This window comes from Lepus europaeus, chromosome 3 (genome assembly GCF_033115175.1).
Source record: "Lepus europaeus isolate LE1 chromosome 3, mLepTim1.pri, whole genome shotgun sequence".
Taxonomy (NCBI): Eukaryota; Metazoa; Chordata; class Mammalia; order Lagomorpha; family Leporidae; genus Lepus; species Lepus europaeus.
In genome coordinates this window covers 130,480,573-130,506,121 of record NC_084829.1, presented here as the reverse complement: position 1 = coordinate 130,506,121, position 25,549 = coordinate 130,480,573, and the positions used below count along the sequence as shown (strand labels likewise).

Below are 25,549 nucleotides of genomic sequence, written 5' to 3'. Positions count from 1 at the left end.
CAAAGTCATGAAATTAAAATGATATGAACACCTAGGTAATTGTTTCATCAATGAAATAGAGATATCTCCTTAATTTCAAATAAGACTTGGGCAAGGCCTTAAGGTTAAAAGGCAAAAATAGGACAAAATATAATAGAAAGTAACTGTTTCAAAAGGCTGTTGGCCAGTCCTACAAGTATTGGTTTCCTTTTGCATTTCAGAAATGGCTTTAATAGATTGTTTTGGAATTACACTTTATATTTTGTTTCTGAAAATATTTATTTCACCTCTGAAATTACTTTCACATTCATTCTAGAATCAAATAACTAACAGTATCACCATGTTAACTCCTCCTCTAACTCCCTACAGTTGGTTTATAGCATACCAATGCCTTATAAGCCAGGAACGCTTGAAATTATATAGCCAGCCACATATACTTCAAAAAGTTTATGTAAAATGAAATTAGATGTTTATTTTTATGCAAATGAATTTTAATTCCATGCATAATTTTTCATAGTACTAATTTTTCATAACTTTTTGAAAACTCATATGCATGGATTTAAAAAAATAGTTTCACACCAAAAATAAACTTTCCTTTTAATTCCATTTTCCACAAACTTCTTGAAGTCTTTATATGTTCTCTGTTTCTTATCGTAGAGTCTTTGGCACACCGACCCATAATTGTATGACACTGAAATTTAGCCTGTATTTTCTATGAAGTAAAAAGTAAATTAATTCCATCAACATTCCTTGGGAGCCTAATATGTTAAAATAGCTCAAAGCTGTTCAGGGATTATTATTTTTTAAAACCATTTTCTGCAAATATTTTGTACACTCATTAGGTACATATTTTCCCTAAAAACATATTTTAAAGTCATTGCCAAAATGCATTAGTCAGCTTTCCATTACTACACCAAAATACCTGAAGCAACTAACTTTTATGAAGAGAAAAGTTTCACTTGGCTTACAGCTTTGGAGGTTAAGTTCAAACAGCATGACACTGACTTTAGCAACATCATGGTGAAATGTGAGTAGAGGAAGGCTCACATGGTGAGCCAGGAAGCAGAGAGAGAGAGGTTGGGCCCAATGTGAGTTTTTATCACAATTCTGTAGCTAGAACTCAGGAGGTCACACAAGAGCCATCTTCTGAGGGCAGAGGTGCCCTCAGTGACCTAAGGACCTCCCACCAGGCCCCATTTCCTAAATGGTCTACAGCCTCCCAATACCTTCATGTGGGAAATTAATTCTTTAATACAAGGGTCTTTGGGAAACATTCAGAATCCAAACCATAGCACAGAATTTCCTGGAATTTCCAGTAAACAAATAATTCAGTGACATACTTAGATTCACAGTAACCCTCATTCTGATCACTAATTACCTTTTGGTTGATTGTGGCAATAAGAGTAAGCAAACAAGAATAGCCCACATAAAGGATAGTCTTAGCCGAAACCACTCACCTGCCAATCATACCTTCTCACATATTCTCCCTTTCTTCTATTAAGCCCACGGCCAATGTCAACACGACATTGCAGAAGGGTTGGTAATTATTTTTATGTCTCCTTTAACCTATTAACCAGAGAAAACAGCTATAAAAATGAGTTAATCAAAGTAATCAGTAAATGAAGTTGAAAGAGAAGAGTATGAGGGCCACACAGCTTAAATACTAAATATAAAAATATTTGAGAGCAAGCTACACTTTTAGAATGAGACTCTTTTGGAAAAAATTCACATACACAGATAATAATTTTGCATCAGAATTTCATAGTGACTATAACTACTAGAAGAAATCAAGAGTAAGAAAACAATGGCTTACATCATATGTACTTTAGAAGTTGCTAAACATCTTGCCAGTCAATGTAAAACACAGTGGAATACTCATGTCAAAGAGAATATCTTTTAGCTATATTACAAGAGAATCTTTCCTACCTTTTAAATGATAATGAGCATGCTACACTACAAGGAATAATCAATTATATCCTGTATTGACTATGATACAGATTCTAAATATTACATATATATACATACATATTACTCATATATATTTTACTTGATACTCTCAAGGCCTTGGAATTATTGTAAACTACTATAATGAATTCATAAAACACAAGAGTTTTTGAAAGGTAATTCCTTAACTTTGACTGACTGGAAATTTGGTTTTTCAGGTTATTTAATTTGGTTTTTCAGGTTAACATTTTAAATGACAACACAAAGTAAAACACTTGGAATTTGGAAATACTGTTGGGAAAAATACATACCTAATGAATGAACAAAATATTTGAGTGCAGAAAAAGTTATTTTTTTAAAACAATAATCCTGGAACCGCTTTGAGCTATTGATGACTCATTAGTGGGCAACTTCAAATTAATGATTAATTCAGTAACCCTAAGGGTGACTGACTCAAATGAGCTGGATAATAAACACTGTTAATGTTTATTAAAATGTATTTTAAAATCAACTAAGAATACTTGCTCACTGCTTCAGTGATTAAAAATTGAGCTTGATGTTAGTCCAAAATAAAGTGTTGGTGGAATGCCTTTTGCTGTGCATGGGTTTCCATCAGCTGGGAAAGCATATGGCTTCCTCTCTGCCTCTCCTCTCTCCCAGATCCCACACTTCCCTTGCCTTCTTGCCTTCCTTCTCCTACGTGTGGCTTATTGAATATGGATGCAAATGTCTCATTTTAGTCCCATAGATTTGATGAAAGGTGATACAGTGATGTGCAAAGACTTAGAGGCATAATTTTCATGGCCGTGTTGGCTAATATAGTATTAAAACACAGGAAATCAAGGTATAAGATGAATACTAAAAATCTTTACTCCAAGCCTGTGCTATCTCAGATGTCTATCCCTATTAACCGCTTCAATTCTCCCTTCAAGATATTACAATGTGTTGGGAATTTAACATGCAATTTCTGCCTGCAATTATAGATATGGCTCTCTTTAGCAACTCAAACTCTAATCACCAGATTTTTAACATACAATGGTCCCCTGATATTCAGGGGGAAGTGGTTCCAAGATCCTCCTTGGATAATAAACTCTCTGAATGTTCAATTCCTTAAATGAGATGGCATAGTATTTACATTTAACACACACATTCTCCTGTTTCTTGGACACACACACAGTAAAGGAGGGGAGTGGGAAGATAATGCTCTCAGTGCTGGATCAAGGAGACAGGAACTCAATTCAGGTCTCCCACTTGTGTGGTAGGAACCCAGTTTCTTGAGCCATCACTGCTGCCTCCCAGGGTCTGCATTAGCAGGAAGCTGGAGTTACAATCAAGGGCTGGTAATGAACCCCAGGACCTCTAATGTGGGATTTGAGTGTCTTAACTGCTAAACACCTACTGTTCTCCTGTATGCTTTAAATAATCTCTTATTCACTTATAATACCTAATATAAATTCTACATAAATGATTGTTATACTGTACTAGAGAATAATGACAATATAAAAGTCTTTACACTTTAATATAGATATAATCTTTCTTTTCAAATAGTCAAGATCTGTTATGGTTGTTTCAATCCATAGATAAAGAATGCTGACTATGTTTCAAAAACTGGGGTTATTCTAATTGATGCAAACACTAGGAATTAACAATCCAGGATTCAGGACCTAATTCAGCCATTAATTTATATGCCCCAACAGGTGGTATCTATAACATTATATTGCTTCCAAATTCCATATATTTATGTTTCTATCAATAAATTATTCTATCTTTTGTACTATAATTAGTATGGCCTTGTCTGTATTATAAACAATTATGCTACAAGAAAAATCTCAAAATTCAATTTATAGAGTACACATGCTTCTGTGGATATAGCACATTTTTTGGCGATGAGAAAGAACTAGAAAATTAGTATCGATTTCAAAGTATTGAATCATGAATTAATAAGGGAAGAGACAAAAATAAAATTTGCTCAATCATTTCTGTTATAAAGTAACTAATGGGTCAGCAAGTTTTGCAAAGGAGGGCATAAGAGAATATAGCAAGCTTAAAATTACACATTCTTCCCCCTGTGCTGAAGACCACCTTGAGGCTGTAAGAATGACAAACTCCCATGTGTAGAGGTCTCCTATATACTCTTTACTATTTTTCCCTTTGCATACACTGTCAGTAAAACAGGAAATATAAATCCACTTACCTGCAATGTGTTTCAAGGAGAGGAATGAATTTGTGACCCAATTCTGCCACTTTAATGAGGTTTGACTTGAACAGGCCTGATTTTCAAATTACCTCATTAGGAACTGAATTGTGCCCCTCCCCTCCCCCTAATTCCCATGTTGAAGCCCTAACCTCAGTAGCTCATACTATGACTTCAACGAGGCAATGCAGCTGAATTGAAGTTATCATGGAAGGCCCTCAAGCAGTCTGACTGGTGCTCACGTAGGGAGGAAATTTGGGTACACAGATACCAGGGACATACAAGATCATGGTGAGGAGGTGGCCATCTGCTAGCCAAGGAGTGAGGACTCAAGGAGAAAACAGAGTGACTGACAGCTTGCCCTTGGATTTCCAGCCTTCAGAACGGTGACAGCAAAATTCTGTCGTCTAGCCCCCTGTTTGTGGCATTTTGTTAGAGCAGCCCTAAATAATGACCACCTTGAGACAACATCAACTATTAAGTAAAAGGCACTTCAGTGAAGTGGACTTTTGTTCTATCTTGCTATCATCCTAGGAAAAACAGCCCACAGAGAGCAATCAGTGAGTTGCTTCAGTTTGAATTCAGATCACAAAGGCCTTTCTTCCATCAAAAAATGGAGGTTAAAGACAAAGTCCTGTAAGAATCCAACAAGGTTATATAACCTAAAACCTTGATATAAGGTTTCAAATAGGATTATGCATAGGATGGGGGAAGGGAGCTGGAGGGATTCATTGAAAATAAGAGACAGGATCACCCATATAATAGTTTCACAGTTCCTACCTAGAGAGCAAGTGATTAAGACCTTTGGAAACTGGAATACCATCAGCTGGGTCTATGTTGCTGGGCAGGCCAATACGCTAATGTTTAGAATGTTATAAGAAAAGTATTGGTTAACTGATGAATATTTTTCTTTAAGTATATTTTATATCTTTTAATCATAGTGCGTTTATATTGTAGACGAGTAAATGTGAACTCTCAAACAAGTAAGTCGGCCGGTGCCGCGGCTCACTAGGCTAATCCTCCGCCTGCGACACTAGCACCCCAGGTTCTAGTCCTGGTTGCCACTCTCCCAGGCCAGCTCTCTGCTGTGTCCCGGGAATGCAGTGGAGGATGGCCCAAGTCCTTGGGCCCTGCACCCACATGGGAGACCAGGAGAAGCACCTGGCTCCTGGCTTTGGATCAGCGCGATGCGCCGGCCATGGTGGCCATTGGAGGGTGAACCAACAGCAAAAAGGAAGACCTTTCTCTCTGTCTCTCTCTCACTGTCCACTCTGCCTGTCAAAAAAAACAAAAACAAAAACAAAAAAAAAAACAAGTAAGTCAAAACTTATCCTTAGTAAATTGTTAAATAGTGGTGTACTATTTTTGATGTAAACTTACTAAACTTATTTCTTCTAAGATAATATACATGGAAATGCTATTTGAGCCTAAAAGCTCTCACAATTGATATTGCACTTATGCCAACTGTGGTTTTATGTTCTGTGCTTCAAAGAAGCTATATTTCTCTTTCCAAAATTGTGCCTATGTTAAGATTATCAGTGCTAAAAAGAGGATTATCAGTTGTATAGAGAATTTAATGTTGATTGTACATTCTGCTTGGACCACCTGCCACCCTCCAAGATATATGCCTGCAAGCTATTTGTAAGTTTGCTGACAACTGGTTTGTTGTCTGAAACCCCTGTGTTTTGGGGACAGGCACTAGTTTCCTATAGCTGCTGTGACAAGTCAACACAAACTTAATGGATTGAAAGAGCAGAGTGATTCTCTGACAGTTCTAGAAGCCACAGATGCAAATCTGGTTCACCAGCCCAAAGGCAATGTGTTACCAGGGCTCGTTTCTCTAGAAAACTCTGAGGAGGCAATGTCTTTTCTTACCTTGTCCAGCTTCTAGAGGTTTTATTCCTTGCGTTTCTTGGTTTATGGACCCTCCTTCCGTCTTCAAAGCCATCTTCCTCTTTGATCACATCTCTCTCCACCTCCCTCTTACAAAGCCCGCTGTGATTATACTGGGCTCACCTGATTAAAGATAGTCTCCACATCTCACAGGCCTTGACGTCTTCACAGCTGTAAGTGCTTTTGCCACAGAAGGTGATACTCACAGGTTCCTGGGGTTAGGATATGGACATCTTTCAGGGTGATCATTGTTCACGCTACTTCAGGATGCATACTGGGGGTGGGTGGAGTTTGAAAAGCTCTCTGGTGACATGTTCAGGTAGTTTAAGTATATATATTGGATGCTCAGTATATGCTCACCAAGGCACAGCCTGGACTTTCTACAGGCATCAGCATCTGTGGGCAGGGCTGGCGCCCACTGGCACACCTTGGTAGGCCACATCAGTACTTCTCAGCACCCGTGACAGGTCATTGCCCATGCCCAGGGCCATTTCAGTCAGAAGTGTCTGAGTAGAATTTATATCCACATACTCTGGCACCAAAGTCCATGAGTCGAACCACTCCACTCCAAGGCCGTTCTTGCCCCTCATCCTTTCAAAAGTGAAGAGCTGCACAGAGACAGCAACAGACACTGGATCTTCATCTGAGGGCACTAAGAACCTCAGGTTGTTAGAGTTAGAAAGGATTTTATAGTTTATGTTTTCACTCAACTAATTTCACAGTGGAGGAATCCAAGGCCTTGAAAATAAGGAGTTAATCAAAACAGAGATTAAACGATTTGTTCAATGCTACACAGCTGGTGTAGCAACCTCACTGGGAACCCCTGTGCTCTTCTCACCTAGTCTAGGCTGGGAACATTTACTCAGCTCTCCACATCTCCATTTACGAACCAAATTGTGTCCCCATAAATTCACATGTCAAAGTCCCAACACCGTGTAGGTCAGAATGTAATAATATTTGCAAACATAGTCTTTAAAGGGACAATAAAAGCAACTTATAAGGCCTTTGTGGGGATGGGGACTCACCCATAGGGCTGGTCTCCTATTAAAAGAAAAAGAGACAGACATAGAAGAAAGGCCATGCAGGCACACAGTGAGAGAGAGCCCTAAGGAGAAAATAGTTCTGATGACACCTTGATCTTGAACTTCTAAACCCTAGAACTGTAAGAAACTTACTGCTTAAACTACCCAGTCTGTGGCATTATGTTATTGTAGACTGACTATAGGCCTTAGAAACTGTTTGGGCCAAACACAGTTGGCCCATGGTTCAATTCCTGGGATTTCCCATAGAAAGAAGTACAGTTTTCTAAATAATTACCTGGGGAGGATGTTAGATTGCTTAGGATGCTCTCATCCCATGCCTGGGTTGGAGTACCAGCTCTGCTTCCAACTCCAGCTTCCTGCTAATGTGAACCCTAGAAAACAGCAGGTGATGGCTCAGATACTTGGGTCCCTGCCACCCATATGGGAAACCCAGACTGAGTTTGGGGCTCCTGGTTTCAGTCAGGCCCAGTGCTGGCTGTTTGTGGCACTTGGGAAGTGAAGCCTAAGAGAAATATACAAAATACTGTTGAATTAAAATTCCTTGTTTCACTGCTGTTAAGTGGAACTGTACCAAATCAATATGGTAATTCATCTGTCTCATACTCCTTAGCAACATATACATTTTATCGACTTAACATGAGAAACGTCATTTATTAAAGCTGATTTATTTGGCAAATAAAAATCTCTGGCTTTTTGAAGAAGGAAAGTTTGAGCATGAACCACTGCTTTATGCCCCAATTCTTCTATTTGGGTTCTCTAAGGCCCATGCTGCTTAATCCCCTCTGAATTTCTTGAGGTCTCAGGGTGAAATGAGGAAATTATATGACTTCAGTCATTTGTCACATCAGGGGTGTAGGGCACTATTGTTTTCAAACCTTGGAATGTTACAGACATTTGCTGGATGCTATCTTGACTTCCCTGAACCAATGAAATTTTAAGTGAAATGATCTCAAGATAACAAAACAGGAAAACAGCCTAATTGTAGAGGTGGATGAACCTAATTCCTTAACCTAGTGGAAACAAAATTTAAAAATGAAGGCACCCAGTCCATATCATAGGGCATCAAGTGCCTTCAGTAGAGTGTTTCTGAAAGTTAGAAAAATATTACTGTAAGTAGAAATGTGCATTTTGTTTTTTAAAAGATTTATTTGTTTTTAAAGTTGGAGTTACACAGAGAGAGGGAGAGATGGAGAGAGAGAGGGGTCTTCCATCCTTTGGTTCACTCCCCAGATGACTGCAATAGCCTGCACTAGGCCAGGCCAAAGCCAGAAGCCAGGAGCTTCTTCTGGGTCTCCCATGTGGGTTGCATGGGCCCAAGGTGCATTAGCAGGGAACTGGATCAGAAGTGGAGCAGCCAGGACCTGAACCAGTGCCATTGTGGGATGCCTGCACACAAACAGCAGCTTTACCCACTACGTCACAATGCTGGCCCTAAGAAATGTACATTTTATTTAAAAAATGATATAAAAGGTAGGAAGAACACCAATTCTATTAAGAACGGAAGTTTATTAAATGCTTCATAGTAAAATATCGAGCCCATTCTATTACAATACACAGGCTTGATGATCTAACAAGCAACAGTGTGCCTTTAGTTGAGAGAAGCTCAGAATGCAAATAGGAGGTTGGGACTGTGGGGAGCTACACATACCAATGTACCTTCCTTCTGCTCTTCCTCAACTGCAATACTGATATGCAGACATGCTTAGGCATTGGGAAAAACCTGTAAAATTTCCTGAGTATTTCATTAAACAATTCTAAGAATTGTTATCTTAGTTGAATGTGAAAATGTTTGATGGAAACATCCATTTCCGTGTTTATTGTCTTCAATAACCAAGAACCACAATCTTAAAAACATACTACACAATAAGAAAGTCTTTGGAGTTATCATAAGGCTTTCTAGCAGAAGGTAAATTTCAAGGCAGTTTATCAAGGACAATATTTTCTTGAACCACCAAGCTAGTGGTATATTAAGATAAAAAGCGAATGTCAAGGTTAGCTGATGAGTTTCTAAATAACAGTATCTGAAAAATATTGGAGAGAAACAAGATGTGGGAATGAGTGGATAGTAGATAACAGATGGCTAGAAAAAGGTAGAGACTAGTTAGCATTAACTAGCATATACTGTGTCTTCATTAGTCAACATTTCCTTCACATTTATAATTACATCAAGATAACATTTCTACAAAATCTATAGGCTCATTCATTTTTCAAATCAGTTTCCAAAACATTTTTTTTTTATTCTGAATAGCTTAAGTTAAAACTAATAGCATTTTGATATTTATCCCTTATGTGTTTCTGGCATTTTCAGCCATCTGTTGATCACAAGGTTTCTTGGTAAAACATCACTAAAATAGTACTGATGCTGAAAAAATTACTACCTACCTAGAGCTTAGGATAGGGGTCACAATAAACTTAACCAATTCACAGTATTGCGCTCACACAAAGTAAACCAATGTAACCACTTTATATTATTTAGTTCACTTAAGTTCAGAGATTTTTCCTTTTAAATAATTTAATCTTACATCATTCAGAAAATGACATCCTAAGACTTGCACTTATACTGATTTTTCAGTATACATTGAATACTTGCCCTGAATTTGGTACTTCTGGTTTATACTTTGGTACTTTATTTTCTTCATACTGGACAATTCACTCTATAAATACACAAATCAATGAAAGAACTTAAAAAGTAAAGAAAAAGAGTTTCAATTTAGATGCAAGTATTTTGTATTCATATTAATAAAAGGGATCATGCTTTCAAAGGAATGCAAGAATAAAACCATACGTGATAATACAGAGTACTGCAGTCTTTAGTAATCCAAACATACAACCATCTCCATTACACAATGAAGCAGCCAGTTCTAATACACTACAAAACATTTGATTTAAAAAGCTTACAACCAAAGTTTTAAGAAGGAAACACCTTTGAAAACAGTTTTAAAATATATATCCTTGTAAAATGACATATTTTTAAACATTAAAACCTCGTTTCAGAAGTTCCCCGCTTTAGGTTGTTACTCAAAAACTCATCATGTTCAAAGCTCAAGTTATTATGTGATCTTGAAATCATAAGAAGCTTCTCCTTATTGGTAAAGTCCTTTTTGATGGTAGCCTGGGGCACTAGCAACCGATCCATTGGGTCCTCTTTGTTCTCCAGTTTCATATACCCTTTGCTGTTGCTTCGATCCAGTCTAGGCCAACTTGGATGTTTACGCTGTTCGGCCTGAACCGTTAGAGTGGAGCGACCTCGTTCTAAGTCTAAGGATTTTGAGTGTGATGAGAGCAAATGCAAGGATGTATTAGACCCAAACTGTCTTCTAGCAGCCCCAGGAGACAAGAGCTGTCCGGCCCCAGGCCCCAGGACCCCAGAGGATTTGTACTGACTTGACAAAGACTCCCCAACAGAATTATTCCTTGGCAGCCCCATGCTGACTGGTTGGAAGGATTCATTGGCACTGGGCAGAGGGACCATAAGAGAATCCATTGACAAATTCCTTGACCTACTTTTGACATTATCAGCATCCTCAGTGATATTATCAATACTGGGCTCATCAATAACACAGTTATTAAGTTTGATCACAGGCAATGTAAAAGCACTGATGGAAGATGACACAATTGACTTGGTTTCACACTTCTTAGGGCCACTGGTCTTATCATCAGTTGTTTTGGAAGGAGCTGGATAGAGGCCAAAAACAGAGACAGCACTGTCAGAGAGCAGAGGAGGCATAAGTTGCCCAAAACTCTTGTTTTCATTTAGCATAAGCTCATCCTCCTCCACTGAACTGTCCATTCGAAAACCGCTCTGAAAACCCGAGAAAGACGCAATCGTATTTGCTGCCAATCTCGAAGCACAGGAGTTCCCATTCTGTAGTACTTCGGTTTCTCCCACCAAACCAGTGTACATGCCATTCATATGCTTTTGCTCCTTGATTCTCAGGGTGTGGATGTCAATGACTGTGGAATAGATATCCCGCATGTGTATGATTTTGGTTTCTTTGTCACGGTTTTCATGAAGGATGGCGTTAGCACAAATGAAGATGAAAATGCCAATTCCCATGGTGAAAGGGCCAAGCATTTTCATTTTATCAGAATGTAAGTGCTGCTCAAAGAAGTGCACCACCACGCCACCTTGGTTCCGAATGACCTGAGTTTCATTGGTTGACAATGTTGTTTCAGCATCGATGAAATGTTCTTTTTGGGGCCAATATCCAAGGACAGCCATAGCAATCCCGATAATGGAGATAAGCACTCCTAAAATGAGGAAAAACCCAGATGGTGAGTAAAGCCGGATTTTGCCACGAACAACCACGACATCAGCCCGGGGCCGCCGACGGACAGGCTTCTTCTCTTGGGCAGCAGGTGTCGGGCTGAGGTTGACGTGATGCTGAGATCTAGCAGAGTCTTGCCTTTTCAAGGCAGCCAGGCCGGTTATTACGCCTCCGGTGGCTATCATTGCGTGGCCTTTTATTCTGAAAAGAAAGGAAGATGATCTAAATAGGTTTCTTGGGTATGAACATCAATTCACTTCACTTCACTTCAATAGCTTATATAGCATTTTTATTGCTGTTTCATACAATGAAATGGGGGCAGAATAATATTTTTTAATTGATAGTTTTGGTAGTTCTTTTTTATTGACTAATGTAAAATTCCAGAGATTTCCTTTTTGGGGGCTGAATAAGTGTTTCTATTCATTCTGAAATGTGAGTTCAAGGTATATTTTATTGAAATAATTTTATCATTTTTTATATAGAACAGCCCTCTGGTTACAAGACTGACTCACACACATGTAGATGCACACACTCACACACATGCATCCACAATTATCCCTGTTACTCTAAAGAAATAGAAAAATCCAGAATATGTAACCAGCACCAAACAAACCCAAGGTTTACAAAGAAAACACAAATTCTAGCAAGTCACAGTTCTGAGACATCTCTCATGAAAGCCATCAATGAACTCCTACCTGCTACATTTAATTGTCTCTTCTCAAATTTCATCTTCCTTACCTCTCTGTTTCCATGGGTATTACTGGCCTCTCCTTTCCTAAAATTCTCTCTCCCCTAGTCTTTTATGATACTAACACCTCTCAGCTCTACTCTGACTTGTCTGACCATTTCAGTTTGGCCTCTTCTTCCCTCACCGAAAAGTAGATCACCTCTCCCCTACAGACCTGGAGTTGGCCATCTTCTCTTCTAGCTCCCTTGGCATTCATATCTACTCCTACATCTTCCACTATTTCCTGTATGCCGATGAGTCCCAGCTCTATACTTCAGAGTTTCGGGTGAGTTTCAACTGCACATTTTCAGCACACATATACACTCATGCACCACCAGCAAAGTTGAACTCACCTCTACTACACACCAGCTACACCACTTGACCTGTCTGAATTTTTTAATGTGGTCAGGTCTCAGGCTTGCGTTTTTACAGTTAGTTATCTTTAACTCCCCACCCTCATTTCCCCCACATATACCTTTTCCTCTCCTCATCCAATCAGACTCTAAATCCTAGAAACTTTCACTGTATGTCACTCAATTCCACCCTTCTCCTACCTGCTCTACCCAGCTGAGCCCAGATCTTATTAACTCTTAGCTAGACCATTATAACCTCCCAAGCTGTCTTCTAAACCCCAATTTCTTTTCCTTTAAAATCAAGCTTACACACAGATGGTAGACTAACTATATCTCATGATGCAGCTCTGAAGTTGTTTGAATGGAGTAACAGATAAAATATTCCCAACTACCTAGTAAAATTTAATCTGGGATTTCAGACATGACTGAATTCCTCTCTAGTATTTCCTTTACCTGACATAAAACCAAAGCCCAATGAACACTCTATTCTGAACAGTTTCTGAGACTTTGTTAAGAATGTTTCAACTCTACAAATTCCCTATTCCACTAGCACCTGTCTCCATAGACTGACATCTGGCTGGTCATCAAAGCTCATCTTGCATTTCTTTTGAAAGCCTTCTGTGAGTTACTCACCATTCTCATACAAGCTCTCAGTCCTTATGTATTTCAACCAGTTTTCTATGGCACTCACCACATTATAATGTGTTAGCTCTTCTACTTTTTGTGGTCAAACATCAGATTAATTAATATTTCTTATTATCAGAAGTATTCATTATAATACCTTGCACATAGCCAGTGTTTAAGAAATGATGAAAAAGGAACAATTTCTTTCCTTGGAATTTCTTGCAGGACCATGATATTATCATACCAACCTTCCTACTTACAAATATGGAAAAACAGAACTAATATCCAAACAAAACACAATACTTTGTGAGCTGGAAAAAGTTTAGGTGTTTAAATTTTAACTGAAAAGTGATCCCTGTTAAATATAAGAGTGGGAAAAAGAGAGGGAGGAGATGTTCAATTTGGGACATGCTCAAGCTGACTTGCCCCAAATGGTGGAGTTAGAAATGTCCCAGGGGATTCCAATACAATCCCATCAAGGTGGCATGTACCAATGCTATCTCACTAGTCCAAGTGATCAATTTCAGTTCACAATTGATCACTCTGATAGGTCTAAGAGTCAAAGAGATCACACAAACAAGACTAGTGTCTGCTAATACTATCTGATATAATCAAAAAGGGAGAGAAGGATCCAACATGGGAGGCGGGATACACAGCAGACTCATAGAATGGCAGATGTTCTAAACAGCACTCTGGCCTCAGAATTAGCCCTTAAGGCATTCGGATCTGGCTGAAGAGCCCATGAGAGTATTGTAGGCATGGAAAGCCAAGACACTCTGGGGGGAAAAAAAAAAAAAAAAAAAAAAAAAAAAAAACCTAACTGAAAGATCTCTGTGAGTGAGATCCCAGTGGAAAGAACAGGGCCATCAAAGAAGAAGGTACCTTTCTCTGAAGGGAAGAGAGAACTTCCACTTTGACTATGACCCTGTTGGAATAAGATCAAAGTTGGTGAACCCTAAAGGCTTCCATAGCCTTGGCAACTCATGACTAGAGCCTAGGGAGATTACTGACGCCATAAACAAGAGTGTCAAATTGTTAAGTCAACAACAGGAGTCACTGTGTACTTACATCTCATGTGGGATCTGTCCTTAACGTGTTGTCTAATGTGTAGTGATGCTATAACTAGTACTAAAACAGTATTTTTACACTTTGTGTTTCTGTGTGGGTGCAAACTTATGAAATCTTAGTATATACTGAATCGATCTTCTGTATATAAAGATAATTGAAAATGAAAAAAAAAACATGATGTTAAATTGGAAATGGCATAGAAAATTAATTAATTTTTTTAAAAATATCATGTAGGATCTCTGTCTTTAATGTGCTGTACACTGTTATTTAATGCTATAACTAGTACTCCAACAGTATTTTTCACTTTCTGTTTCTATGTGTGGGCAAACTGTTGAAATCTTTACTTAATATATACTAAACTGATCATCTGTATGTAAAGAGATTTGAAAATGAATCTTGATGTGAATGGAAGGGGAGAGGGAGCAGGAAAGGGGAGGGTTGCAGGTGGGAGGGAAGTTATGGGGGGGAGAAGCCATTGTAATCCATAAGCTGTACTTTGGAAATTTATCTTCATTAAATAAAAGTTAAAAAAAAGAAAAAGTATCTGTCTTGATGGTAATAAATAGTTCTCAAAATGCCAAATGTGATTGATAGGAAATAGGATATTTTAAGACCCACTGGTATTTGGGGACCTTTAGAGAGGGTTTCTTTAGTGCATCATATCTGATCCTTGCAGTATCTAGCTCTCCTTTTTAATTTCTATTTATGAAATTATATGAATTATGAATTGTGTTTAAATAATAGAGTTGTGGATGGTACCTACAGTTTTAGCAAGCTAAAAAGTCAGTCCAGCCTTCAAAAGAGTTACAGAGAGGCAGAGCCAGAGACAGAGTGAGAGGTCTTCCATCCGCTCGTCCACTCTCCAGATGGCTGCAACGGCTGGAGCTGCGCCTATCTGAAGCCAGGAGCCAGGAGATTCTTCCTGGTCTCCCACATGGGTGCAGGAGCCCAAGGACTTGGTCCATCTCCTACTGCTTTCCCAGGCTATGGCAGACAGCTGGATCGAAGCGGAGCAGAAGGGACACGAACCAGTGCCCATATGGGAATGCTGGCACTACAGGCAGTGGCTTTACTCTCTATGCCACAGCACTGGCCCCACAAACTAAATTTTAACCCATGGTTCTAGTCTTGAAACTGATCAAAGTATACATACTAAAGCTAAGAACTTTGACTAAAGCAAAGCTCAGTGTCACCGCATATTTTCCTGAACCCAAACCAGTTCCAAATGTTTGAACAAAATGCTTAGATTAGATAGCAGCCTTCCACCCTGGTTATTTCCATACGGCAGGCTAAGGATTTAGTCTGAAATCTTCTGAACAGAATGGAAACAAGGGCAAAAGCCTTTCATCTGGTTTAAAAGAAACCACAGTAAATTGGATTCCATAAAGATTTCTAGTCCTCTCCCACTTTTCAAAATATTTTCAATGAGCACTGCCATTTTCTATTCCAGAGACTGACAGAAGAACGGAAATTAGAAGAGAAAAAAAATCCCAAGGAAACTTGAAGATGGAAAAATTAAAAAGAGAGAGACGAATGACTATTTCTATGTAAGCAAAGTAAGCAGGACAGACTAGATAGGAAGAAAAGCAAGGGTCGCTTAAAAGTGTGAGAATATATAGGAAACAAGGGGAGCAGAAAGCACTGTAGAGCAGTTTGGCAGGAACAAATACTGTGGAAGAGAGACAGCAGGGTCACACAATGTCTTCTGCCTGGTCAGGCCAGAAAGGGACTCCAAACCTCTCAAGGATTAGCAGACACAAGTTTGGTCCCAAAGTCCTTTAGATTCAAGGCAAACAAACTCTACAGAAGCCCATATTATTATGCAGGGTCCTGAACTAGACCTTGAGGGGAGAGCAAATGTGAGCACCTTCAGTCACTGCTTCAAAGAACTTGACATCTCATGAAGGAGCTCAAACACGTACATGAAACAGATTGAAGGCACTCCTGACGTACAAGTGCCTTTCCAACAGGCCTCACGCTGCAAGAGTGTTCACAGTCCAAAACAAGTGAAGGGCATCAGGGAAGGCCAGGGGAAGGAAGGCAGGCCTGGGAATGGGTGAGTGACCTGCTGTCGGCCCCCAGCGTGGCACTTCCGGAGGGAAGCCAGGGACGAAGGGCTGCAGGGGGAGGGCAGAGCCAGTCTTACTGTAGACCAGTGCCATTCCTAAATGCTTGAGGTCTGCACTCACCCACAATATAGTGTGGCTGACACATAAACAACATTGGTGTTATTTTAGGAAAACAAATATCAATTAGGAGCTAGAAGCAGCAATTGAGGGAGTGATGTCAGAAAACAGCACGAGGACGCCAGAGGCAGTGACGCAATCAGAAGCCATTGTGAGACCGCCAAGGCCAAGGGGGAGGGAAGCCATGGAATTCTGCAACTTCAAACTGCCACAGTGTCCAGGACACGCAAACCAGTCCACACCTGCCTTTTCATACATGCTTCAGAGCCACATCCCTTCCATCCTACGCTTTGAACACTGTTCTGCTTTTGTTGTGTGTTTTCCTCTGTATGGGAGCACAGGCACCCTGCTGACTAGTCTCCTTCTTGTAACAAATTGCACCATTCTTCTAAGGTTTGATAGCAATCGTCCTGATAGTAGTAACAGCTAACCCCTACTGTTTATGTCAGACACTGTTCTGAGTGCATTTGATATAAAAAAAAACACGTTTATTCTCATAACAATCATGGAGGTAGTGTAATAGTTATGATTTCTATTTTGCAGATGACAAAACTGAGGCTCTGAGAGGTTAGGTAACTGGCTGACAGCTTCCTTTGTTCCTACAGAATACGAGAAGAGGATGGAGTCCATATTTACTTTTCCTTGAGGTTTCCTTTCCTTTTCTTTCTTACTCTAATTTCTGTTCCCATCCTATATCAGAGCCTAAAGAATGCATTCTATCTTAAAGACTGTTGACTGTGGGTCAAACCAACTTCCTGCTCGCAAGCCACAGAAACTACCTGAGAAAAGCCATGAAGGATACATAGGGATGCAGGTCTGATCTTGGGTGAGCATCTGGCCTCTCACCTCTGTTTGCGTCTCCTTCAGTATCTGAACCGGTTGCCTCAGAACAGACCAGTCTTCACCTTCTCCATACCACACCCCTGCTCTTCGGTCCCCACCACCCCGACAGGACAGGGTCTCATCCTATTTCCTCAGAGACTCAACTGAAGAACTTTACTGAAGTTCACTTTGTCGATGTGCACCCAGAGGTTTTGCGTATCAATCTCTTTGGATCCAGAGTCTGTCTCCCAAAATTGTGTTGTCTTTCTAAGTTTGTGTTCATCTGCAAATACAAACCTGACTGACCCTGCTCAAATGTTTAGTAATTGAAGAAAGCAAATAGAAAACCCCTGTGGTCTTCTAGGCAGTATTAATTTGTTTGGAAATTCATTCATGAAATTCATAGAAATGGAAATTTGCTACTAAAGTAGGTATAGGAACAAATTTTGTTTCCTACCCAGAAGAACAGAATGATCTGCAGGCATTTTTCTTTTCTTTTCTTTTCTTTCTTTTGATGAGGCCATTCAACTAGTTATAAATAAATCTAATGGGAGGGACAGCAACACTCAATGTTCCCTGAATCTACAGGAACAAATCATGACTTTCTCAAAAGCCAAGGTAAAAGACAAATATGCATATAATCCTCTTTTGAGAATTTTTAAAAATAGTTTCAGTTAACTTTTAGCTACATATTGATCAGCTTTTTTTTTCCATTCCCAGTGCTCATAAAACAGCCACAACTTCCCTATTCACAAGCATCAAGATTAGCAACTTAAAATTTTGCAAAACGTACCTTCTTCCTCACTGCAGGAACCAGGACACTGGCAGGCTATCTCCAGGCCGTTGCCACCTTGCATGAATCTGAAATTCATCACCAACCTTGGAAATCATCTGCAGGAATTCAATCCTGTTCTCACCAGAGGGATGTAGACTCTTGCCCTCACTCAAGCACTCTGATACTGACTCTGGCACCTTGGACTCACTTCCCTCTGACTCATGTCTAGTCCACCCTTTTCAGCCAAAAGCTCTATCTCCTCAACTCAGGGATTGCTGCTTTGTGTGTCACATGTGTTACACTAGACCACACACGAGTCACTCTAATCTTCAGGCTTAGCCTCTCCTATTCTTGCTCTGCTAATAGTTTTTAAAGCCCTGTCGTCCTGTACCCTTTTTAGAGGCTTAAGGACATTTTGGAATTTGTTTTTCAGGGCACTAATCCAGACCAGTTTTTAATATTCTCATGCTCCTGGAAGTGTTTTGTTTTTTTCTTTTCCCTGTATTTAGGTCCTCTTCTGACCACATTGACTTACTATTCTGATCACATGTCTACATACATCAAACATGATTTACATACATATCTTGAAATAATAGTAATTAAATAGACTACCAGAGTTCAGAGATTTTAGAAGTCCTTGAATCTAGACATTCCTTTTAGGCAATTTAATAACCGAGAATGTCTTCTAAGATCAAACACTGAACTTAGGGAGAACAGAGTTAGAATTCTAATTGTCAGATTCCCATCCAATATTCATTGTTGGTTATCTGTTCCTTTTTTTTTTTTCTATTGATTTTCTGGGTAGTTCAGGACCTATTAGTTGGCCTGGAATGTAATAAATGTTCAGTGAGTATTGTTGACTCAAAACTGACTTGATGAATTCTTGAATACGATTGAAATGTGTTAGGCATGAGGGACACAAAGTTTAATAAAATCTGGCCCTTGATTTCAAGGAATATGGAGTCCAGTGGGAAAGCACTCAAAGAAAACATATAAAATAAAATGAACTAACAGCTATGTTGGAAGTATGAGTTTGCCACAGAATGCTCTTCAACACTGAGGGAATCAGGGGAGACTTCCAGGAAGTGGCAACAATTAATGGAGGTTTTGTGCATCAGTAGGAGTCTGCCTTGCAGATAGGTTTTAATTTGTTTTTGTTTCTGATTGTTTGACAAGATCCTGAGATTTTCCTATGATTTTCTATAAGCTTCACAGTTGAAGTGTACCTATTATTTTAAGTGTATTTAATACCCTCTTATTTATACATTGAAATTTTTATCCTTATCAAAGGGTTTGGAAGTTCACCAGAATATGAAACTATCTTCCAAAAGGAAGTAAAATTAATCTATGCCTTCAAGACCAAACAAAAACATTATATAAAAGCCCCATGCGGTCTCTAGAAATGTGACAGATGGAAATATTTTCTGTTCAAGCTAGAACAGTTTTAGGACTTTCTTCCCAGTAGAGACATTTTAAACTTTCAGAGTAGGATTTTTAATCTATATTTTTACAAGAGTTGAGAAAGAAAATTCCTATGGGTGACAACTAGTTCCAATAACACAATGTTTAGAGTAAAAACAGGGGCAGGCATTTGTCCTAGCAATTAAGATGACAGGTTAAGATGCCTGCATCTCATATCAGAATGTCTGGGTTTGAGTTCCTGTTTCCAATCCCAATTTGGGCTCCTGGCTAATGCACAGCTTGGAGGCAGTAGTGATGGCTAAATTGTGTTCCTGCAACCACATGGAAAGCCTGAATTGAGTTCATGTTCCTGGTTTGGGCTTGGCCCAGCCCCAACCATTGCTGACATTTGAGGAAGGAACTAGCAACGGGAACTCTGACACACACTTATAGCATCAACTTCTTTATCTGTAAAATGCATATAACAATACCTGTAGGTTTGCTGTAAAGCAAATAAGACAATGAATGTAAAGCACCACACAGTGTCTGGCTGTTAAGGTCTACATAAAGGTCGTCATTGTGGTATAGCAGTAAAGCTGCCACCTACCAACACTGGTATCCTGTATGGGTGCCTGCTGGTGTCCTAGTTGCTCCACTACTAATCCAGCTCCCTGCTAATGGCCTGGGGAAAGCAAAGGAGGATATCCCAAATGTTTGGGCCCTTGCTACCCACGTGGAAGATCTGGATTAAGCTCCTGTCTCCGGGATTTGGCCTGGCCCAGCCATGGCCATTGTGGCCATCCAAGTGAACCAGTGGATGGATGATTTCTCTCTCTCTGAGTCTTATCCTCCCTCTGTAATCCTTTCAAATAAATAGTTTTTTTTTTTGAAGTCTATATAAGTTACATCAATTTTGTCTGATTATAAGGATTTTTAAGGTGGATATAAAATACTAAATTCTTAATAAAAATGGATATTGAACTCTCATTTATATTATTAATTATTTCATTGCTCATATAGGCCAGTATCAAATATATTTTTTAATTCACTTTTAGATTTGTTTTCCATTTTGAGTGGTTTCAAATTTAACCAAATTAGTATTTCCATTGGTATTACATTCATTGTGTGCAGCCATCATCGTAATCTATCTTTTTTTAAAGTTTTTTTTTAAACTTTTATTTAATAAATATAAATTTCCAAAGTATAGCTTTAGGATTACAGTGCGTTTCCCCCTCATAACTTCCTCCCACCTGCAACCCTCCCATCTCGCGCTCCCTCTCCCCTTCCATTCACATCAAGATTCATTTTCAATTCTCTTTATACACAGAAGATCAATTTAGTATATATTAAGTAAAGATTTCAACAGTTTGCACCCACACAGAAACACAAAGTGTAAAGTACTGTTTCAGTACTAGTTATAGCATTAATTCACATTGTATAACACATTAAGAACAGAGATTCTACATGAGGAGTAAGTGCACAGTGAATCCTGTTTTTATTTAATGAATACTGGAGTCTTCAAAAGTCCCTAAAATGCATATTATGAAACAACTATGCATGGATTTAAATTTTTTGGCACCAAAACAAATTTATTTCTTTTTTAAAAGATTTATTTATTTGAGAGATAGCATTATAGACAGAGGGAAAAATAGAGAAAGGTCTGCCATCTGATGGTTCACTCTCTAAATGGCCACAATGGTCAAAGCTGAGCCGATCTGAACTCAGGAGCTTCTTCTGGGTCTCCCATGTGGGTGCAGGGGCCTAAGCTCTTAGGCCATCTTCCACTGATTTCCTAGGCCACAAGCTGAGAGCTGAATTGGAAGAGGAGCAGCCAGGACTCAAACCGGTGCCCAAATGGGATGCCGACACTAAGGTGGAGACTTAATCTACTATGCCACAGCGTTGGCCCCCAAATTTATCTTTTAATTTCATTTTTTCCACAATTTTTTGAGATCTCATCATACAATAAGTTAAATAATTTAATGTTGACTCACTGGATAGGAGAGATAATTATAACTACAAGTTTGTACTGGGGTTTAGAATGAAAAACAGTATGAATGCTGTCATATCATCCAGCAATGCCACTACAGGGTATATAACCAAAGGAAATAAAATTACTCCATTAAAAAGGCATCTGTACTCCCATGTTTATTGCAGCAGTATTCACAGTATCCAAGAAATGGATACAACCTACATGTCCTCCCACTAATGAATGGATAAATATGGTAGATATACACAATGTAATGCTATCCAGCCATTAAAGAAATGTATGAAATCTTGTCATTTGCAAAAACATGGATGGAAATGGAGGTCATTATGTTACATGAAATAAGCCAAGTGTGGAAATGCAACTACTGCCTGATCTCCTTCATATGTGGCATTGAAACACAAATGTTCTCATTGAAGTTAAGAGTATAATGGTGGTTACTACAGGCTTGGCGGGGAAAGGGAGCAGGTTAGGATGGGGAAAGGATGATTAATATGTACTATGTTAGACAGAAGTAAGAAGTTCTGGTGTTTTTCATAACAGTAGGATGACCACAGATAATGATAATGGTACTGTATATTTCTCTATTAAAAGAAAAAAAGCTAGAAGAAAGGATTTTCAATGTTTTCATCTTAAGGAAATGTTCTATGTTTAAGGATATATGTATGTTTACCCTAACTGGACAGTATGCAGTATAGACACAAGTAGAAATGTCAGTCACAGGTACCCCATAAATATGTACAATTCTATCAGTTAAGAAAAAGAAACAAACTTAACTGAGTCTGTGTGTTTTAGTAGCAAAAGTATTAATAATTTTGTAGATGCAAAGAAAAATATAGTTTTATATAAGACAGTTGGGAGACACAGTGTAGAAAGAATAAAGCATGGTTTTCCTTCTGTTTCTTTTCATTCTTCTTTTCATTCCATTTCTTTAGATCTGGAGTCTTGTCTTGTGACAAACAAGGTAAGAAAACCCAAACACAGGGCCGACACCATGGCTCACTTGGTTAATCCTCTGCTTGTGGCACCGGCATCCCATGTGGGCGCCGATTCTAGTCCCAGTTTCTCCTCTTCCAATCCAGCTCTTTGCTATGGCCTGGAAAAGCAGTAGAGAATGACCCAAAGTGCTTGGGCCCCTGCACACAAATGGGAGATCAGGAAGAAGCTCCTGGCTCCTGGCTCCTGGCTTCGGATTGGTGCAGCTCCGGCCGTTGCGGCCATCTGGGGAGTGAACCAATGGATAGACCTTTCTCTCTGTCTCTCTCTCTCTCTCACTGTCTGTTACTCTACCTGTCAAATAAATAAATAAAAATCTTTAAAAAAAGATAACCCAAACACATTCATCTATGTTTTTAGTTATCTCAATGATGTGATTGCAGCAAACGGATGAGTAATCTGATCAATTCAGCAAACCTCATTCTGTTTCCATTGGGAAACTTGGGCCTAAACAGACTAAAAGAAAAGAGGAATATGGGTCTGGGGAAATGGGGCAGAGAAAATGTCATAAGGGTGACAGAATGCGAAAATCTGCAAAATGTTAATTCTGTGGCAAGAAGTTTAAGCTATGATTTTATCTACATTCTGAAAATCCTGCTGGTCTGCCTTGGAGAAAATGGCCTTTTAATATTCAGTACATTCATATGAAGGCTGGAACTAAGAGGAAATACAGAATGTTCAGTTAATTAGCAGAACGATCAAGCCATTACATATAAAATGTCTGTATATGTTCAAGTTCGTCCCGAGTACACAGAATGCTATAAATAGAGAATTCACTTGAAAACCAATACATCTTACCAGTAATGCATTCAAAGACTGCCAGCCTGACAAACAGTAAAATGTATGTCCAAGCCAGTTATAAGCTTTGTAACAGTGACATGGAACAAGTGTTCACAAGGACTAAAAGCCATGCAGCCTATGGAACAGAGAAGTCTTCACGAGGGCAAATAACAGATCCAAAATGAACTCAGGAAACAAGCTGCTGAGATCCTGTGGGAAACATTTTCTGAAGGAACAGAAGAAAGTAGAAGCCTATTTCCCCAAAACAGAAATATGGTTCCTACCTTGCAACTCAACTTTTTAAATCTGGACCAGCTTTACAATGAACCATTCACTGCATTGTCTTAACAGGAAAGACAACTTGAAACTGGGAAAAGAAGTGATGCTAAAGAAATCACAAATTTACTAAAATGCAGGAGATTAGCTGGGATATTCCTGGAAAAGAGCTAGAACATTTAAAATCACATATTGATGTCCCTCCTCTGCAGAACAGGTATGGCTACTTCACTTACAGAAATAGTCACCACGGTCTGGGAGACAGCATTGGAACATGAGACTCTAATAAATATTAATGTCCTTTCTGATGATTTTTAAATGTCTGGAAATCCCAAACACACTGTTGACATACCCACTGTTGACAAAGGGAAAAACTGGAGGGCAGTAATATTTCCAATTCTAGTTGTTCCACTTACTATCCAGTATCTTATGTAAGTCTGCCAGTTTGCAAGTAACACAGCTGTGTCAATACTGTTAAGGCTACTGAAGTTTTACACTCTTTACTGCAAATAGAGTGAAATCACCATCTAAATCAGCAATGAGTTGTGCTGTCTTCAAACATACTGTACATTAAATTTTGTATAAAGTTTTCCAACCATTGGAAGCTCAATTAATAGTAAAACACATTAGACAGACCTTCTGTAATCTATGACTGTATATAAAATCATTGTTCCATGCTTCCTTTAGGTAATTTTATACTTTAATTCTTTAACTTTAAAATTTTTGAGGCTTCTGAAATTTCTTTATGTGTAAGACAAAAGGCAAGAATCTAACTTTTGTTTATAGGTAATCAATCTCCTTCCTTGGTTTGAAATGCAACCTTTGCTACACATTAATTGCATATGTTTGTATGATATAGCAAGCTTCATATGAATTTGGGGCCAATATTAAGACGTATTATTTTATCCCATTAATTTATCAATTTGCCAGACCAAATTTATATAATTAAAAAGCAATCTAATAATCTAATCATATTGAATATCTGATGACTAGCCTCTTTCCATTATTATTCTTTGTCAATTTGTCTATTCTTAAACTATATATGTTGTATATGAACTTTAGAACTTCATTTTTAAAACTATAATTATTTTTTTTATTCGGATCAGGCTAAATCTATATATAAACGCAGAGAGAATTGACATTGCTATAATAGTGCAGCATTTTACTTTAAAATTAGCTTTATTTTATGCCATAGAATTTTGTTTTTTTTTAAATAAATGAACCTTTCTCATTTCTTGTCTCTCTCTATTTCCCAGGTATTTTGTCACTGGCCTTCTATTGTATATTGTCATGTCTTCTTTTGTTATCATTTCTATCACCAAGTGCTATTTGGATGTTGGAAGGTTATCAATTTTATGAATTTTTTTTTTACTAAGCTACTTTGTTAAATTTGCTCACTTATAAAAAAGTTTTCAGTTCATTCTCTAGGTGTTCTAGAAATACAATTATATTATCCAGAGATAGTATTTTGCTTCTTTCCCAATTTTAACTAATCTAGTTAACGCTATTCTCAACTGTATCACTTAGTACCTCCCAAGATACACAACTGGGAGGATGGTGGACAACCTTATCTCATTGCTGAATTTGAGGAAACCAACTATGGCTTCACCACTGAAGCATCCATCAATGCCTGTTTTCTTAAGAGTTTTAGCCTAGGATTCCAGGGGACAAAACTAACTGATACCACATTGCTGCTGGAGGAGGGCAGTGGAGGTGAAAGGAAGGTGAGGGGAAGGACCAAGAGAAGCAAACAAAGAGCAGGAAAAGGTGGATGGTTAAGAGGAGGCAGAGAAAGAGAATGCTGCCTTGGGGGAGAAGGTTGTAGCTTATTAAGGACAATATTAAAATCAAGAGGCATGAATAACAACTCCTATATATTTTTTTGAAATGTTCTTATTTCTTTCCATCTTTAAAAAAAATTTACCTAAGGACAAGAATTTTCCTCCTGAGATTGTTTGGATTACCGAGACATCTAAATGTTAGCTGAAGGAGAAAAATGGAGAATGATAAATTGGATAAGACATGAAGAATATGAAAAAGATGGGAAAGAAAGCTTAATAGTAAAAATAGTTTCAAGGAAAGCCTAACACAACAGAAGGTCAAACTATGCCTCTAAAAATTCCATACATGCACATTACCACTTTCGACAGAGGTTGGGTACTTTAGGATCATTTTGAGGTATTTTTAGCTTCAAATATGTATTACACTTTATAATGGTTTGTTTCAGTGGTAA

The 25,549-nt window shown here is 38.6% G+C and overlaps 1 protein-coding gene across 4 annotated transcripts in view; it reads right to left on the bottom strand.

Moving 5' to 3' along the window:
• Window positions 1-9,850: 9,850 nt before the first annotated feature.
• TMEM200A (transmembrane protein 200A) overlaps window positions 9,851-25,549 on the bottom strand; it is a 96,393-nt gene continuing 80,694 nt past the window's right edge. For all 4 annotated transcript variants that reach the window (XM_062187711.1, XM_062187713.1, XM_062187712.1 and 1 more), the window contains one exon: window positions 9,851-11,522. In XM_062187711.1, the coding sequence (XP_062043695.1) occupies window positions 10,031-11,506 (1,476 nt within the window). In that variant the 5' untranslated portion in view covers window positions 11,507-11,522 and the 3' untranslated portion in view covers window positions 9,851-10,030. The remainder of the gene's footprint in view (window positions 11,523-25,549) is intronic.